This window comes from Opisthorchis viverrini (assembly GCF_000715545.1).
Source record: "Opisthorchis viverrini unplaced genomic scaffold opera_v5_292, whole genome shotgun sequence".
Taxonomy (NCBI): Eukaryota; Metazoa; Platyhelminthes; class Trematoda; order Opisthorchiida; family Opisthorchiidae; genus Opisthorchis; species Opisthorchis viverrini.
In genome coordinates this window covers 460,180-472,316 of record NW_008751945.1, presented here as the reverse complement: position 1 = coordinate 472,316, position 12,137 = coordinate 460,180, and the positions used below count along the sequence as shown (strand labels likewise).

Below are 12,137 nucleotides of genomic sequence, written 5' to 3'. Positions count from 1 at the left end.
CAAGTTCGTCTGGATTGCACCTATTCACGAGCGTCCACTCCGACCGAAAAGCGCGCCGACCGGGTATGGAACCCAGAGCCTGCGGACAGCAGGTGAACGCGTCACTGACTACACTAACCTGACACCTAACATGGCTGACTATTTTGTATTACCCATCTATCACGCCCGCCAGATAGCCTTTGCTGAGCTTTGTTTTGAAAGGACGAAACCGCGTAATCTGACCTGTCGCGCAACACGAGCGGCTGCGTCGACGCCGACCGAAATACAGTCCCTCACATTCCGAACGTACTGACTCCTGCGCCGTCACGGCCAACTCACACTGTCAGACTGCCCCTATATAAATCCGTGCTGTGACAGTGACTACTTCCCGCTCCTGCTGATTGCGTCATTGTCGATTAACCAGCTCCTGTCAGTCTTCAATATATCATCTGCTGCCCCACGTCTGTCTGTTCCTATTGACTACTGGCTACGAACTGCGTATAATCTAATAGTCGCAATCGTCCTGTGAGATCCTTAACCGTCCGGATCTTACATTCACCTCCCACTGATGTTTGTTCATGTTTGAATACAGTCCACACGCCTTCGTACACAAACTTGGCTGGTTTTTCTGCCTACCTCGGAAGACATTTATTCGCTTTCTGCTCTGTAAAAGTCAAAACGTGCTTGCTGTGTACAGAGGAGCAAAAGATTTCACTACTGATGTCAAAAGCGCCGTCAGTTATCTCCACTTTTCCCTGTCACATCGTGTTTGACGTCCCCACCCACGACCAAAACAATCAGTTTGTGTGACCCGTTCCTGATATAGATGTTGGTAAAGACCCAGCTCACCAAATGAGGAGGTCCACAGCTGGATTTTCTGACTTTAAAACCAGCAAGTCTACAACCAGAAGTTTAGACGAGATGTCGCACTCCACAACACAAGCAGCTGGTGTCCGATATAGTAGCCCGGATGTGCACAGTCACAACCGAATTCTACCTTCGCGCTTACTCTCTGGCAAGAGGCACTTATCAATGAATCCGGTGTGATTCGCACTCTTTCATATTTCGCATATCAAGACCTTTAGGGCTCAACACTGTGACGATAAGGATACCGAACGGCGGCGAACACAAGGCTCTCCCAACCGATTGGGTAGATTCAACCTTTGAAGAGCCCTTCGACCTCACCACCTTTCGTTCACTGCGAACAGCTGCTGCTCCAAAATCTCGATATCCCCCTAAGACGGCTTCCAGCTATTTTGTTACTATTACAAGCTCGGTTCTGCAGGTAGATTGTGTGGGAGGCATGTAAATTTGCCTGCGGATACCACTGATGAGGATATGAGTAGCGTGTGCATTTCTCGTAACTCCGCCTCGCGTCTAATCGAAGGTGAGGTTTATTACGGAACTTGTGGAACTACTGTGCAGCGTTCGTTTACAATTGCGTGATAGTCAGTGAATATGCGCGGAAGCTTAAGTAGACGCGTGAGAACAGTCATTTTTTTGAGAAAGGGGCATTGGAGACGTTTACGATCCTGTCCAATAGTTTGCAGCTATTTAGTTGCTGTTTGCTATTAAACAACTTCACGGCCAAGGGCTCTCCTCGCACCAGCGCTCTGTAAAACTCCCATTCAGCTAGCCAGGTTCTTCAGCCTCAGTTTGGCGAAACTCAAAGTTCAATCGTGACCCCACTACTTCGGTTCAGTTCACATGCCTCCACAAAAGTCAAGAATTTGTTCCAGGACCAAAAAGACGCTAAGAAAACGGCTAATGTTCCCAACATTGTATTCTGTGATTTTGTAGGCCACTAGTCTGCCCAGATAGTAGGAAAATGAGACACTGCTCCTCAATTAAACCGCTTAGACAGTAGCCTAATCAATTCACCCGCGCAAGCCAATGGACTGCTCCGCGTTTAATACCCTCGGACAACAATGTCTGGGGCAGGAGCCAAGGATTTCGACAACTCCAGGCAGTCCCAAAGAGATGTAGCGCACCACCGCGAACGAGTTACGGGTTTAAGGTGTTAAATTGCGAACCGCAAGGAGGTTCCGTGACTCCAGCAAGCTTCCCACATTTCCGCTGTAGCGTGGACGGTGTGGCGCCCGGTCGAGGTCGTCATAGAAACCAGAAATTAGAAGCTTGACCCCGATTTCCAACATCTGATACCCGGGAGTTGGTCTAAGTGGCTATTCCAGCTTCTCATGTTGCACATTGAGGCCTAACCGTGTATACTGCCAACCCGAATGGGCATTACAAACGTTCTGCATCTCCGTTTCACTCAAAAAGACGAACATTTACACGGGTTTGCTCACTTAATGCGAATGAGTAGCGTCATTCAGTGCTCTATCATCGGAAGCTTTCCACAACGATCGACCAAGCTGTTTCGGGCGTAGGTCGTAACGGAGTCATTCGGGTTTGCTCTTAGGCTCGCTGGGATCGAGCACCACACAGGAAGCCCACCAGCTTGGTAGGGTTCCTGTGAGAAGTTTAGCTAAAAATGAAGAAGTCCCATCAAGGTGTGTGTACACTAGTGAAGGTTTGCCACCTGAGCGGGTTTCAGTGTAATTTCTATTCGGACGGTTATAATGTATCAATTAGGTTGTAAATTGAAGTTTGTGCGGAAAGAAGTGAGATCCCTCGAAAAGATTGAAGCTATCCCACACGACACTGGTCACAAATGGCCGAACGTGGGAGACCGGGTCGTGCAAAACCAAATCGAACAAATGAGTGAAAGATAAATTAAATAAAACGGACACAATCGACGGAGTTCGACGAATTTTATGTGGAAAGCAACAGTTTCATGATCCGTTGTTGGTGAACAAAGCGGCATGAATGGGTGGTAGCATGGCTGACTAGAGCAAAAAAACGGGGAGTGGATGGGGGGGGGCAAATCTGGTTAAAATCAACGTGATAACTCCTACAGAACACAAAGTCCCCAACACATGAGGATTATGATACACGGCTTTGGAATCAGAAAAAAGACGGAACGAAAAGAAACGATGACAGAATATGAGAGAGAAAAATCTAGGCTACATCTTAGAAACAATGTGGCGCGATCCAGCGAAGCCTATGTCACTAGTGGGGGGAGGACGCAACAGAGCAGATCACAGTCCGCAAGCGATAATATCTTACAGGGAATTTGTTCGTTTGTCACACGATATCTGGTGATGTTCGATTAGCCAATCAGCCGCGGTCGTCATACTCCAATGGAAAGCACTCAGTATTCGACAACAAGTGTCCCAATCGACTAAGCCTAACTGATAGAGACGGCTGGCTGAAAGTAGGCGCACAGCCAACTGGATGCGACATACAGTCTGTTGGGTGAGGAGCTCATAGGTGGGAGATCCGACGGATGGCTGGTAAAAAGGAGCTGAAGGAATGGGTGGGATGTGGAGATAAGGGTTAACGGAAAAGAACGGGTTTGTGAGGTAGGCGAGAGCTTCCCGGGCCTCATTCACAGAACAACCAGGAACTTGTGCTTGGATACAGGAAATCTAAAACGAAAAAAAACAGAATAAGATACGAAGCAGGTATAGTACAACAGAAAGTTTTTGTGTGCGAAGGAACGAATTGTAAAATGCATTGCAAGCACGATGAATAAGGGCATAAAACGTAGTCATTCCAAATGACGATGAAGACCAAATCGCATCCGACCGGATACACAGAACGCATCCAAACAGGCCGGACAGAAGTCAACTTTAGTGAGCAGCGTGACAGCAACCCAGTTATCCTGTCTGGTGGTTGATCAGATGGCGGTTAATCTGTTCTCCGAGCTTGGAAATGACTTGCAAACGTTTCGTCCCCTCTCGAGACATCGCCAGTGCGCAGTTGAGTGGGCCTAGTTGCGTTTATGTAGTTTTTGAAGAGATCTAATATCCCGTCATGTGATAGGCCAGTTGGTATATATCCTACGTTGCATTAATGTAGGACCAACCGTGATTTTTGCTGCGTCGTAGTCTGCATACCTCTTATTCCATTGGCTTGTTGGATGGCTGCTTTAGGATGCTTCAGGTCTGTCTACAGTTGGTCCGTTTCCGGTTTATGTTTCGTTGTGGTCTTCCAGGAAGCGGACCGGTCTCTCCCCTCACCCTCAACCAGTTTCGAGAGGTCCGGGTGGAAGGAGTTCGAAAACATTTCAACTTGAACGGACATCGATGTTGGGAGACTTATTGGAACCTCATGTCACATGTCGCACACAAAGTAACATCCCAGAGGAAGCAACTCACAAGGATGCCAAAACTGTTCGGCAGCCCAGGACCGGTCTCGCCCATCTTGGGGCTCATCAGGTAAACGCAGTCCCGAGTTTTTATCAAATTTACGTTGTACATGGGCCCAAATTGCACCAAGTTCGACAACAAGGGCGAAACTGGTCGTGGGCTGTCGAAGAGCTTTCAGCAATCTTGTGAATCGTTTGCTTTATGAAACGATGTTGCAATATTTGGAATATCGTACCAGCTGAATCATGAGGCGAACTTTGTGCAGGATATTCAACTGAAGAACATCATAAACGAGAGATTCAGATGGGTCTCCCATGTACGCAAACGAGTGCATCTGTCGAAAGCAGCCTCCTGTTTGTTGGCTTCAGGAACGCGTTTGACGTGGAGAGCCTGTTAATTCAAGAGTTTGTTCAAGTCACCATTCACTGATCCTCATTATAACGGATAAAATGAGCCGATAAATTCATCAATTGCAGTGTTCCGCATCGTATTCGTGGTCTGGTCTTTCCTGTGTCCCTCCAGTGTTGTTGCGTGTTATGTTGGAGCTCACTCAGTGGGAAGGATATGTAGCCACGCCCGTTGGAGTGCCGCCTAGACCATGTCAGGTAAGCTTTTTGGTGGATCATGACACGATCATGACGTCCACATTACGCGCGGTCGGAGACGTGAAACAAGCTAGTCACCACTCTAGACTAGGTATGTTGCTTGGCATCGGTGAGCGGACTCTCCTCACCCTTCTCACTCGTATAAACGCTAGTAGGCAACGGAGAAGTTTGGACGTGACCTGAACGTCACTTTGTACACGGTCCACGGTTTACCTAGCTGGGACACGTGATTCTGGCTGCAGTGGGGCCAGAATTTTCACTGATTCACGACTCATGTGCAGACAAACTCATCACCCTGAAGAGAAGTCATCCAGCCCTCTCTGTTTGACACAAGTGCTTCGTAGACTGGAAAAGTTTTATGGTCCTGCTGGGTGACAAACTGTTGTTCAAGTGGGAACGAGGTTTGCTCAAACTTGGGGGCTTACGCCAACGATGGAGTATCAGCTAATTCCCATCAATATGTGCACACACACAGGCACAATAGTTCGCCTTTAGAGGGAACATCCACTGGACAGACCAATATAATCGGGAGCGCAGCTCAGATCGTAGTGGAACTGATTCGTGTCCGACGCGGCTCGGCGAGACCACGTCAGCTACGAATGTCTATTTCACTCCGTATTCACGGTTAAGTGAAGGCCGTCGCAGACACCATGGTCTACCTGATCAGTCCAGAGATAAACATTGCCCAGTGTGGACCAGTAGAGTAACCAAAACGATCTTTTGTGAGCATCATTCGCATAAGTTGTTTTTTTTTTTTTTCATACGAAGGGAACCGTTCCTTTTCGTAAATAGTGCTATCTAAAGATGGAGGTGTGAAAGGCTATATTGGATACGAAGTGGCTTTGACACGACTCACCCTCGTATAGAAGATGGAACAAGAAATTAAGACAGGAGAAACGGTCTCAAATACCCTTTACACGTTAACGTTGGAAACTAAAGCAAAGTTCCGATTGATACTAATCGGAAAGTTCGCACAGTCAACTATCAGGGGGGAACGCAAAATGGAAATGGACAGAATGAAACAAGTTCAATCGGATGACAAACAGCCGAGCTAAAAGAGCTGTTACACAGAACGTCCAAGCCCGTAAGACAGAATGGATCCCAACTGGATCGTTTAGAACACCTACGGCGACAAAACGTCTTGGAGCTGTATTATTACCATCATCGACAGCATGATATCAGTGTTCAACACCGATGCTTCACTGCCGTAATCTCGGAACCGATGAAAGCATGTTCGAAATGATTTGACCAAGACAACCTAAATGACTGGACAAGTGACGTTTAGCCCCGCGAGGCTACCTTGTGCAGGCCGGCGATCGATAACAATAGAAATAAACGAGTATCAAGATTGGCGAAGTAAACCCATTTGCAAATTATTTTAGTATCAATGGAAAACCTGCCTGAGCCTTCCGTTTATGATACTTCCCAACTGGATGTGCTGCACACTGTTCCAGTTGGCACGATACGCCGCGACATGGTCCCTGACATAAGATACTACTCATAAGGTTGCTGATGAGCTCCGAAAAGATCGAAACCTGCAGTAAGCTGTCGAACGACCTTATAAATAGTGTGCCGTGAAGAGGGAAATGGTGTATGCACTCTTCTCACTTTGGAAATTCATCCCCATGCATAAAGTTTTGTTCAGCGTAGTTTCTGTGTCTGATCGACAAAAGCTGGGAGCAATCGGCTGTTTCCCACACCACTTTACCATATAAGCCTGCCTGTGTCGGCTGTCCGTTTGGCTAACTTAGAAAAACTCAGTATCTGTCAATTTTAGCTCCCATCAATAGAGCTAAGCTGTTGTTTTTGTGGTCCTTAGGGTAGTGATAGTAGCCCTGGGAAAAGAAAAACGAGCATAGCGTGTCCCGCGATCAAACGTTCCGGTTGGCTCACTTTGCCATACAAATACTTGAAATTTACACATTCGAACAAAGAGGGGAAGCATAGTTACGCATGGATAACAGATGATGGGCAAACCAGAAAGTAAAAAAAGTGAACTTGCCTCCATTGTTATTCGATTTTGAGAAGAAGATCGGTGATCTGGATTGGACGACCGAGTGGTGCTGTCACCATCTACAAGACCGAAATAGACGGAGGTTGGTAGAAATCCCGAAACCGCTCGAAAAGGGACGGATATCTATCACTGTGAGCACAGCGTTGCTACCCAAGGTTCCCAACAATGGGGAAATACGTGTCACTATAGGCAGATGCTTTGGTTCACAGACGAGGTACACTAAGGAAGCTAGCGAATTCGAAGTGACCAACTTGTGGAACGTACGAAAAGAACTTGCGATGGCACGAAGTGCAAGCTATTGAATACACTGGCCACCATAATATCACCCCTCGGCATGCGCATTGCATCTTCAAATTGTAAAGTCATGTTTCAGAGCGTGCAATCCGAACGTGCTCCTTTCAATTCAAGAAGCACTGGAGGTTGTGAAGGACTCCTCGCTAGGAGCTCTTGGGGGAAGCGTCTGATGAAGCCAGTGTATGAATCACGTTCGCTAATTTGCATCACTTGTGGCGTCAAAAGAGTCGCGTAGCGTGTACTATGCTACTGTAAGGGCTGTGTTGTTGTATGGTTGCGAGACACGACCTCTGAGGACAGATGACGTGACCACAGCTAACTCAGAAGCGTTGATTTTGAACGGTATCAACGAATTCGTAACGAGGTGATTGGAAAACGGGTAGCTGGTTTTACGGCACGTAACTGAGTTGCAGAAAACACCCAGCCTCATCAACCGTGTTGACATAGATAAGTGCTACGCGTGCCGAAACACCGTCTACCGAGACGAATGTTGTTCGCTGTACCTCCCTCACAGAGTCGGAGATCGCGAGTTGGAAAAAGTAGGACTTGGTGGAAGGGTGTGAAAGGGATTATCAAGAGTTTGGGTGTTGTCGATGCAGTAAGCCCTCCAAGATGGGGTTCTCATGATCTGTCCTGCGCCTTGTTCAAGACATGAGAGAAATGGCGCTCATCCACGTCAGTGGCGTTGGTCGGTTTCTCTCCGGATTGTCTCATTGAGTATACGGAGTCGTAATTCTAGTGCTGTTCCTCGCGTACCTTGATGAGTTAGCAGTCTTGTCTTCCTACGTGTTCACAGGTGACATGCAAATACTCGAAAACCCCACAAACAGAAACTTCAATAAGACCCCCCGATCATTCCTCGTATCCGTATTCAACGGGAACTTGGACCAACATCCAACCATTCCACTTCAGCGGAACATAAGTTCGGGTGATGAAACACTTGCGTTTCTGTACACCTAGTTGCAAAGGCATGATCAACAGGACCATCATCAGGCACGGCAATAAAAGTGTAAAAGGTCTTTTAACCGTGCGCAAGAAGCCGATACTGGCAAGGGGAGAGACACGAGCCAAAGGGTGTTGGGATCCAGTGTTCTTTCGGACAGTTACAGTAAAGTGTGGTTGAGTCAGCGTCTCAACAACCACCCAAGACAGACAAACCATCCTCGGAATACGGCTTATAAACTTTTTGTCGAGACAAGACACCATCAGTGCTCGGTTGTGCAGATACTTTCCCTGCTCTTAGTTGGTATTCCAAGGGCATCTGGAATCTCTCGTTATGATTGGTCAGTTGGTGTGGCTTTCGGATTACTTGACTGGTCGGTTTGCGATCTGTGTCACGCTGTGGTCTATACTCCTCGAATGTGATTGGTTGTTTGGCTAACTTCTTTCCAGGAGAAGACGACTCGAGTTTCGCGAGGACAGCAGTTCATGTGAAACAACTATAGACCTTTTTGTGATTGTGATCACATCATAGTGCACACAATTTATTCTCCTTCTGGAATGTGGCATCAACAAAGCACCCTCACAGCAAAAGCACTGCAGCCTAGCTGCACAAATACGGGAGAACTAACCAGTAATGAAGACTCAATTGAAACTGCACGCAGACAATAGAAGGACAAGCTCACCTTTAGATTGGACCGACACAGGAGTGTTCAGGATTGGCGTCTCATGATTCTGAAGCCGAGATAGGAAACGAATGAATGGGTAGAACGGACGAAAACAGGCATCGAATCACAATTGGGAGGTGAGTATTGTTTAAGGGGGGGGGGGAGTTCAGAGAGTCAAATACAAAAGGAGAATGGAAACAATCAATCAAAAGCGATTAGGAATTCTGAAAGCCCAATGATTCATTGACCACCAACCGAAAAGAAAGCCGAATGTTACACTTTGGGTTCCAACAGTCAGTATGGTAGAGATTCACATCACCTGATGTCATCAGACCAGACCATCATCAAAGACAAAGATGAACATCACGTGACCCGGTGCTGCCTTGCTTCGCGAGTGGCTGTACCTCAGACGATTGACGCACAAAAACTCTTGCGGTGTTTTTTTCTTTCAGAATAGTTTACTGGTATTTCGTAAGTGAAAAAAGTGCAAGACCCCCTTCAACCTACCATGCCTAGTTTAGGTACGCGAAGGGCTGCACCGTGCACGTACGTGGGAGTGGGACAAAATGGCTGACACGTCGTTAACATCGGACACCACATGTGAAAACCCAGTGAAAAGACGTAAACGGTCCAAAAAATACATGAGGAGACTGTTTACAGCATCACACCTATACGGGGCATTGAGTCACTTGGTGGACCACACGCAACACGACTACAGTTCCTTGACCACGCCCGAAAAACCAAAAGTCTCTAGTTACAACCGAATGCAGAAGAATGTGAGCATCATAAAGCCAGTCTGTGTGTGTGTGTGTGGCGTTGCAGGCACCACCGATTCACGAGTTAAAACAGTCACAGTGCAACCGGGGTTTGACGAATGGAACTGTGCTAGAGCAATATCATCTACCAGATAGATAGGTGAACATCGAAACAAGTTGTGACGGCAAACGCGTGAACGAGGAGATTAGTACGGTGATGCGGTGAGGTTTAGCCTCTATTCATTAAAGTAAGGCAGAAACGGTTGAATCACAGCAAAACAAAGCAAAACTTACAAGCAGAAAGCAATAGGCTGCGTTGGAAAATTAGCGAACAGTGCGCGAGGTCGACACTAAGAAAAACGTTTGTTTTTCGACAGACGATATACAGGTGACCACGGAGAAAAGTGTACTTTCTAGAGGGTATGGAGAACGCAAGAACTGTGCACCGCGGAAGTTAAAATACGATAATTTAGTGGTCCTTAACCAGTTGGAAATTTTATTGGGGAGAATTCCGGCAATGAGCACAAGGCTCTACATGACTCATTGAGGACAAGTTCCAACTTGCGTGTTACTCAATCTACCGAAAAGCATTTTTGAAATTGTCTTTGGATGAAAGTGTTCCGTCCGGGCTACGTCAGGCTAGGGAATCATGCATCGGCTGGACAACAAGTTAAGATTTAGAGCACTGTGAATAAGGGGCCGACAACACCGCTAAGCCACGTCGAAAAACTATACAAGAAGCATTTGTAACCAAGTTATGCTTGAAGAGGGCTTGACCAAATAAGGACGATGTCCAGAAGCGAAAAGGATCGTCGTCATTTTCATAAAGGAAACTACTCACAAGGTTGCTGAAAACTCCTCGACAGCCCACGACCGGTTTCGCCCTTCTTGGGGCTCATCAGGTAGGCGATATCTCGAATATCGTGCCAACTGAATCATGAGGCGGCCTGTGTGCAGCACATTCAGTTGTAGAATATCATAAACGAGAGATTCAGTTGAGTCCCTCTCGTGAAAACCAAATTGATTTGCAAATGAGTGTCGTTCTCGAAAATAGTCGTTGAAATGTGGTCATTAAAACCAGATGCACAAAACCTCCAACGGTTTGATTCCGATCGATGTCGTGTGTGTGTGTGTGTACGGAAACAATGTGTGGCTGATGAGAGTGAGAATTTCACAGACATCTTGTGTAGTCCGACATGTGGTCTCACCAACAGATCTGGACATAGGTCAGCACACAATATGGCGTCAGCCTTACGGCTTCATCTGGATGCATCCAAGATGACAAGGGATTAGAAAAGATAATCGGGTGAATGCGTGTCTCAGGGAGAATAACTTGCCGGCTGCGAAAAAGGGTAGCTATGCGAGAGAGGATTGTAGCCTACACGGAAATTTGCCCATGAGAAAGTCCCAGGAAAGTCAGACTCGAGCAGAGTTGGACGTTCACCATCAAATTCACAGTCAACGCGGTTGCGGATGGTGACGTCAGAGTTCAATAAGACGAATAAGTCTAGTGAGAGTCACTTGACTAATCGTAGTCTAAGACAGAGTGAACTGAAGATGTTTTCAGATGCCCGGTTACACACTAGTACCTGTCCGCAGTGGAGTTATACAGGCCGGTGTTATCGAGAGATGAGAAAACCGGTCAAACAGATCGCGATTATCCACAGTATGGTGAAGCGAGGTAGGAGGAACGGTGGGGGGAACCGTGGAAGTACGGATCCCTCAGTCTTTCTTGTCAGTCTGACACAACGTAATTTGACTGCTGTTGGTTCACCGTTAAACGATGAGCACACGGCATTATTTTCTCCCAACGACACACATGCACAGAATAAACTCGGGTTCTACTGACCAGTCAACGGATCGGAGACATCTAACTCATCACCATCATCATCATCATCGCTGGCAGCACAAATCAGTGTTCAAAACACTGATGTCTCAGAGTAAGAGCGGCTTGCTGACCCGCTTGTTTCAGAGTGCGAACAACAAAAGCAATTAGATGGACAGGATATCGGGGCTTGAAGACTGATTTCGGACTGCCTGAGGATATCAGTACCGGAGGACGCACACGCGTTGCTATCAAAACCGATGAAAGGAGTCATCAATCCTAAATGACCGGCCTACAAGGCGAGCTATTAATAGGGTGGTGAGAGGAAGGCGGATGGAAAAGAAAGAACGGAGGTGTCAGGCGACCCGGCCGGTGTAGCATGAGGTTATTTGTAAGTGTGCAAATCACGGTTGTCCGTGGGCTGGGATACTGCCAGGGCGCCCACACCTGGACAGAAGGACGATTAGGGTCCTCAATGAAAGCATCCGGATACGGTTCACTTGACTGTAAGGCAGCGCTGTTTGGCGGGAAATGCGATTCCATTTCTACGGAACAAATCGCCACGTATGTTCCAACCCCAAACCTGGAGGACCAGGAGACTGTGTTCGTCAGACGTCGAAACACTGACTAACCTGGTGTCGCATAGACAGCACCCAGTGGGTCATGGAGATATACAAACCGTCACACCACGATAATGTCCGGTCCCTTCATGAGGGAACTCCCTCTCTGTTATGGATAACTATCGTTTATTCAGCGGGTCCTACTGACAAGGACAGGTAAACAACCGAGATTTGCAATATATATCAGAAAAATAGTGCAGCTGTAACACCCTTCCGGTGCCTAG

General features: G+C 47.1%; 1 protein-coding gene across 1 annotated transcript in view; it reads right to left on the bottom strand.

The window, feature by feature from the left end:
• Positions 1-11,567, bottom strand: part of T265_09585 (hypothetical protein) — a gene marked incomplete at both ends in the record, with an annotated part of 15,217 nt that extends 3,650 nt beyond the window's left edge. The window contains 4 exons of the mRNA XM_009175694.1: positions 3,288-3,470; positions 4,429-4,555; positions 10,310-10,473; positions 11,397-11,567. Coding sequence (XP_009173958.1) covers positions 3,288-3,470; positions 4,429-4,555; positions 10,310-10,473; positions 11,397-11,567 — 645 coding nt within the window. The remainder of the gene's footprint in view (positions 1-3,287; positions 3,471-4,428; positions 4,556-10,309; positions 10,474-11,396) is intronic.
• Between the last annotated feature and the right edge of the window lie 570 nt (positions 11,568-12,137).